At 44.0% G+C, this 7,058-nt stretch overlaps 2 protein-coding genes across 2 annotated transcripts in view; one reads left to right on the top strand and one right to left on the bottom strand.

Annotated features, from left to right (window-relative positions):
* PSMD2 (proteasome 26S subunit ubiquitin receptor, non-ATPase 2) overlaps nt 1-2,581 on the bottom strand; it is a 12,321-nt gene extending 9,740 nt beyond the window's left edge. The window contains exon 1 of the mRNA XM_068124842.2: nt 2,211-2,581. Within this exon, the coding sequence (XP_067980943.2) occupies nt 2,211-2,555 (345 nt within the window). The 5' untranslated portion in view covers nt 2,556-2,581. The remainder of the gene's footprint in view (nt 1-2,210) is intronic.
* A 742-nt stretch (nt 2,582-3,323) lies between these two features.
* On the top strand, nt 3,324-6,561 carry LOC137432757 (uncharacterized). Its single transcript, XM_068124931.2, has 3 exons — nt 3,324-3,992; nt 4,314-4,414; nt 4,819-6,561. The coding sequence occupies exons 1-3, from the start codon at nt 3,688-3,690 to the stop codon at nt 5,550-5,552; spliced, it is 1,140 nt and encodes a 379-aa protein (XP_067981032.1). The 5' UTR covers nt 3,324-3,687; the 3' UTR covers nt 5,553-6,561.
* Nucleotides 6,562-7,058: the final 497 nt, after the last annotated feature.

Raw genomic sequence — 7,058 nt, forward strand, 5'->3', positions numbered from 1 at the left:
CTCAATCTCTCCCTCAATCTCTCCCTCAATCTCTCCCTCAATCTCTCCCTCAATCTCTCTCTCAATCTCACACACAATCTCTCTCTCAATCTCTCCCTCAATCTCTCCCTCAATCTCACACACAATCTCTCCCTCAATCTCTCCCTCAATCTCTCCCTCAATCTCTCCCTCAATCTCTCCCTCAATCTCTCCCTCAATCTCTCTCCCACAATCTCCCTCTCTCTCTCTCTCAATCTCCCACAATCTCTCTCTCTCTCTCTCTCAATCTCCCACAATCTCCCTCTCTCAATCTCCCACAATCTCCCTCTCTCAATCTCCCACAATCTCCCTCTCTCAATCTCCCACAATCTCCCTCTCTCAATCTCCCACAATCTCCCTCTCTCAATCTCCCACAATCTCCCTCTCTCAATCTCCCACAATCTCCCTCTCTCAATCTCCCACAATCTCCCTCTCTCAATCTCCCACAATCTCCCTCTCTCAATCTCCCACAATCTCCCTCTCTCAATCTCCCTCTCTCAATCTCCCACAATCTCCCTCTCTCAATCTCCCACAATCTCCCTCTCTCAATCTCCCACAATCTCCCTCTCTCAATCTCCCACAATCTCCCTCTCTCAATCTCCCACAATCTCCCTCTCTCAATCTCCCACAATCTCCCTCTCTCAATCTCCCACAATCTCCCTCTCTCAATCTCCCACAATCTCCCTCTCAATCTCCCACAATCTCCCTCTCAATCTCCCTCTCAATCTCCCACAATCTCCCTCAATCTCCCTCTCAATCTCCCACAATCTCCCTCTCAATCTCCCACAATCTCCCTCTCAATCTCCCAAAATCTCCCACAATCTCCCTCTCAATCTCCCACAATCTCCCTCTCAATCTCCCACAATCTCCCTCTCAATCTCCCACAATCTCCCTCTCAATCTCCCACAATCTCCCTCTCAATCTCCCACAATCTCCCTCTCAATCTCCCACAATCTCCCTCTCAATCTCCCACAATCTCCCTCTCTCTCCCCGTCTCTCTCTCTCCCCGTCTCTCTCTCTCCCCGTCTCTCTCTCTCCCCGTCTGTCTCTCTCTCCCCGTCTGTCTCTCTCCCCGTCTCTCTCCCCGTCTCTCTCCCCGTCTCTCTCCCCGTCTCTCTCCCCGTCTCTCTCCCACAATCTCCCCGTCTCTCTCCCACAATCTCCCCGTCTCTCTCCCACAATCTCCCCGTCTCTCTCCCACAATCTCCCCGTCTCTCTCCCACAATCTCCCCGTCTCTCTCCCACAATCTCCCCGTCTCTCTCCCACAATCTCCCCGTCTCTCTCCCACAATCTCCCCGTCTCTCTCCCACAATCTCCCCGTCTCTCTCCCACAATCTCCCCGTCTCTCTCCCACAATCTCCCCGTCTCTCTCCCACAATCTCCCCGTCTCTCTCCCACAATCTCCCCGTCTCTCTCCCACAATCTCCCCGTCTCTCTCCCACAATCTCCCCGTCTCTCTCCCACAATCTCCCCGTCTCTCTCCCACAATCTCCCCGTCTCTCTCCCACAATCTCCCCGTCTCTCTCCCACAATCTCCCCGTCTCTCTCCCACAATCTCCCCGTCTCTCTCCCACAATCTCCCCGTCTCTCTCCCACAATCTCCCCGTCTCTCTCCCACAATCTCCCCGTCTCTCTCCCACAATCTCCCCGTCTCTCTCCCACAATCTCCCCGTCTCTCTCCCACAATCTCCCCGTCTCTCTCCCACAATCTCCCCGTCTCTCTCCCACAATCTCCCCGTCTCTCTCCCACAATCTCCCCGTCTCTCTCCCACAATCTCCCTGTCTCTCTCCCACTCCCTGTCTCTCTCTCCCACTCCCTGTCTCTCTCTCCCACTCCCTGTCTCTCTCTCCCACTCCCTGTCTCTCTCTCCCACTCCCTGTCTCTCTCTCCCACTCCCTGTCTCTCTCTCCCACTCCCTGTCTCTCTCCCACTCCCTGTCTCTCTCCCACTCCCTGTCTCTCTCCCACTCCCTGTCTCTCTCCCACTCCCTGTCTCTCTCCCACTCCCTGTCTCTCTCCCACTCCCTGTCTCTCTCCCACTCCCTGTCTCTCTCCCACTCCCTGTCTCTCTCCCACTCCCTGTCTCTCTCCCACTCCCTGTTTCTGATAGAGGGAAATTCGATCGGAGCGGGGGGATTTCAGAAATCGAGGCGATACACACAACCCCTCAGAAGAGAAACTTCACAAATACCTTGAGCTTGCCGTAATGAGATCGCAGAAACTTGAGAGGCTTCGGTACAGACGTCATGGAAGTGGTGGCTGAGCGGATCTGCTTCCTTAACTCCTCCAGCGCCGGAAGGTGTGCAGAGACGTCCGAATCCATGAGACGCTCGACCAACGCTTCCAGCTCGTCCCGCAGCTGCTTGTCTTCCTCGGATAGCTCCTGTTCCTCCCTTTTGTCCCCCTCGTTTCCTTTCTCCGTTTTTCCCTCCTTTTTCCCATCCTTTTCGTTGTCTTCACGACCTTTTTTGTCTTTCATCTTATCTTTGGCTTTTTCGCTCTCAATTCTGCACGGGCCTCCGCCATCATCCGCCATGTTGGAAATTATTTGTGCGTGGTCACAGTGTGTCACGTGCCTTATACCTTGCCTTGCTTCCTTCAAATATCCAAAATTTCACATCTCCAATTGCACATCCCCAATGATCGCTACGATATAAAACAGTGGTTGAAAATATTTGAATTATTTTTTTAACAGGTGGAGAGAGCCTGCAACAAACTATTGACATGGAGGCAAACACTGGACAAGTAATTGAACGCAGGTAGCGTGATCACGAAGAGCGTAAATGACTGAAAATGAACAGGCTATTTGGGAAAAAAATATTCATTAGAATAAAAAATATATAAAGCAACCCAACACATCAGCCGTAAGAATAAAATTAATGCCGACTTACAAAATTTCATTCGCCATGTTGTAAATTCTTTCTGGGATGTCAGTTAGTAACGTGACCCATCGCTTACTTCCTTAAAATATCCAAAATTTCATATTTTCAATTCCACAACCCCAATGATCGCTACTATATGAAACAGTGGTAAATAATTAAAATGTTTTTTTTAACAGGTGGAGAGAGCCTGCAACAAACTATTGACATGGACGCAAACACTGGACAAGTAATTGAACGCAGGTAGCATGATCACGGAGAGCGGAAATGACTGCAAATGAACAGGCTATTGGGGAAAAAAAATATTCATTAGAAAAATATATATATATATAAAATAATCCAACACATCAGCCGTAAAAATAAAATTAATGACGACTTACAAAATTTAATTCGTATATATAACGTTCACAATTGCTCTCATTTGTGGAGTTGTTGTTGTTGTTGTTTTAAAATAATGTTCTAAATAATGCCGTGTGCCGTGTATTTTAGCGAAAAGGGCCGTATAGACCGTGGGCCGTCGGTCAGAATTCTTAACTTTCGTGACCCACATCGAGTAACTAATCAATGTTGAAATATTATTGTCCAAAAACATGTTTAAAAGCATACCATATAACTCGGCAATCTCAGAACTCCACCATTATTTTAAAAAGTGGAAAAAAACCTCAATAATTTCGACAAGGACCTCGCTAAAATTATCCAGTCATAGTTGTCCTTTCATAAACGCATCGGACTATCCCATAAGCAACAGCCAATCAGATAACGCGTTTCAAAGAAGCGACTCTAGCAAACATGGCGACGCTCATGTCGTCCTCGGATGCTGATGCCAGTGGTGCATCTGCCGATGATTCAGAAGGGACATCATCTGGATTTTGCTGTATGCACGTCATTGCAACGCACAGCAGGGTTATTCCTCTTGCCGAGAAATCCTTCAAAAAATTCAAAGAATGTGCTAATCTCTGGAAGGAAATCGAAAACACGCCCGAAAGTAAAGTAGCACACAACGCAGACCGCTATGGCTGGGACTGTGTATCAGCGGCAGAGGCACCGGCAAAACAGCCGCGGCATGTCGACGATGATGATGAAAGAAGTGGGAGGTAAGTACCTAGATCTTGACTAACTTTTTGTTAGATCTAACTTTAATTCTAGTAATAGGGTAGTCTAGATATAAGTTCAGACTCTAACTTAAGTCTAGAATTTAGAAAGCTTTCCGTGGCTCGGACTGTTGAAATTTGAAAACCTCCGTGATCAGGTGATTCGGACAGACGGGAAATCGGACAGACGGGAAATTTCACCTCTACACTGTTCTTGAGATGAATAAATTTTATATTTTCTACATACTTCCTCACCTTTAGGACGATGCTCATAGTAATAGATATTTAAAAAAATTAATTTACCTGTATTTTTTCTAACCTCAGGAGAAAACGAGGCACTCCAGGATATCATGCTGAATGCTACCGCCATTTTTGCAATATTACTGAGATCAACCGGGCCATTCGGAGGAATAAAAGGCAAAAAGGTAAAATATACCAACTTTACTTTTGTTTTCTCATCTACAAAAAAAAAAAAAAAATTTTGCAATTGTGTTTTAAGTGGAAAACCAAGAACCAAATCCTATTGAAAATAGTTATACTCACGTAAAAGGGTAATTATGAGTTGATATTGTAATTTCCAAAATCAAGTTTATTGCCTTTCATTGATCGACCTATCTTGGCTTAGTAATTTTGTAACCAAAAATCATTTACCTAAATTTGCTTAATTTTTTGATAGATATTTCTAATTTATAATTCAATAGGTTATATCAATTGTAATTGATTATTTCACAAATTAGTACAGGAAAAAAAAAAATCACATCTTGCAAATCATATATTGGTATGTATGTACATATTCGTAATGATGAATTTAATTTTGTGTAATTTTCAGAGGCTGCAACGAGCACATCAAGACTGGCTGTTATTCCAGAAGTTGAAGACTCGCTAGATGAAGAACCACCCAAGAGATGTCTTCGCTCCTCAATTGATAAAGCGACACCATCTGTTGCAGGACGTGAGCATGTGTTGCCAGTACGATGTGTCATCTGCAGAACCAACCAGTATGTGAAGGACTCGGGAACAGGGAAGAGAAAGGTTGAGAAATTAATGAATTGTGAAACCATGAGTGGGGGACAATTATTAAATGCTGCAATGATGAAACAAGATCAAAGGTTGCTCTTAGATATTAGGGATAAAGACCTTGTCGCAATGGAAGCAAAGTACCACAAGTCATGTTACCTAAGGTATACTAAAGTAGTTCACAAATCTCAGACAAAAGTAGAGAGTTCACAGCAATTGTATGAGAAATCATACCAGAGTTTTTGTAGTAAAGTGGTTGAGGAGAGGATAATCAAAGGAAAAGAGATTCTGCGACTTACTAAGTTAAACAGATTATTCATTAAAGAGGTGCAACATGTGGAAAGCATTGATGCCTCTTCATTCAAATCTGGTCGTCTGAAGACAAGGCTTAGGAGATCATATCCTGTTCTCTGCTTTTGCAAGCCATCACGTCAAAGTGAGAGTGACATAGTATTTGTTGAAACACTTGATGTTGAGGAGGTGGTAGAAGATGTTGTTGAAGATGTGACTAGTGAGGACAGCGAGAGCAGTGAATCAATTCACTAATCTAATCTGTGCACTAATCTGTGCAAGTGCACTGATTGCCAAAATCCAGTGGCTGGAGAATCTTTAGATGAAGACTCCGACACAGAAGATGAAGATGTGTAGTGTTCACAACTTCACACTGTTGACCTGCTGCTGTAGCTTCATTCCATTTAGCTACTCTGTTGTGACACAGATATACGTGTAAGTTCTGGATGAGAGGGTAGCAGAGAAGCCTGTTATTTGGCCCCCAGATTGGACTCAGACATTGTGAATATTATAATAGGGCTGTATTTCCATGAGTCAACAGTCTGATTATTATCTTTTGGGTTACATTAGGCCAATAGCTATGAATAATTTGAAAACTGGTTATTTTTTTTTAAATGTTGTTTTGCTACAGCCCTAAAGTGTGCCAACATAATCTAATATGACATAATCTAATCATAATATGACAGAGAGATGAGAGAGTGGGGTGGGATGAATTGGGCTCATTTGCAAAGATATATTTCGTTGAAGTGCCAATAATTACTTTGAAAATAAAAGATGTATGTGTATGTAAATGTGTGTGTGCGTGTGTGTGTGTGTGTGTGTAAAATAGGGCACATTAATTTTGCAAGGAAAAGTTTCTTAGAAGTGCCAATGATTCCTTTGAAAACATTTCCAAAGAAATATATTGGTGAGTGCATGTGTGTATCTGGTTTTGTGTGTGTGTGTGTGGCTGTGTTTGTATGTATGTGTGTGTGTGTGTATGTGTAGCTCATTGATTTTTTTTTACCGTTCTCTGTCATGTAAGTGTTGCTGTGTTTCAATTTGTCTATTTTCCATAGGTTTGTACATAACTTTTAATTTCTTGACAAAAGAGGGTGCTGTGCATCTGGATGATTAATACTAATTAAGAATACTAATTAGTGTGCAACTTTTGGACTTGCCGAGTGGTGAATTCTTGTTCAATGATTTTTTATCTCCCATCAGACAAAAATTCACGTGGTTACCAGATGTGGGTCACGAAAATGATAAACTAGAAGTATTTCCACTGCTTGGCCCATGGTCTAGTATTGACAAACCTGCTTAATATAACCAGGTCATCCAGCAGGTTTCCGATTTTCGGTCTCGGTTCGAATTCCGAGTTCTGACGATTGTCAGCAGGGGGAGCTGTATCAAGCAGCAAGTCGTGATTCAGAAGGGGACCTGCAGGTGGCTGTCTTATCCGTGTTGAAGGCGTGGATGTTCAAAGAATTTGATAATCTTCTGAAAAGTGAAAAGAATAGCATTGTGTGTGCGATGCCTTGACAAAATTCCATGCCCGAGGTGCAGTGTAAAATTAGCACAAGGCCGGGGTTGATTGCATTATATCATGCCATCTATTTATTACATTCGCAGACATGAGCAATTTGGACTCCCTCCCCTTCTCTCCCCACCTAACTCATCACTGGTATCATGGTATCTATGCTATAAGAATAAGAGAGTCGTGTGTGTGTGTGTGTGTGTGTGTGTGTGTGTGTGTGTGTGTGTGTGTGTGTGTGTGTGTGT

This window comes from Myxine glutinosa, chromosome 1 (assembly GCF_964187855.1).
Source record: "Myxine glutinosa chromosome 1, kmMyxGlut1.1, whole genome shotgun sequence".
Taxonomy (NCBI): Eukaryota; Metazoa; Chordata; class Myxini; order Myxiniformes; family Myxinidae; genus Myxine; species Myxine glutinosa.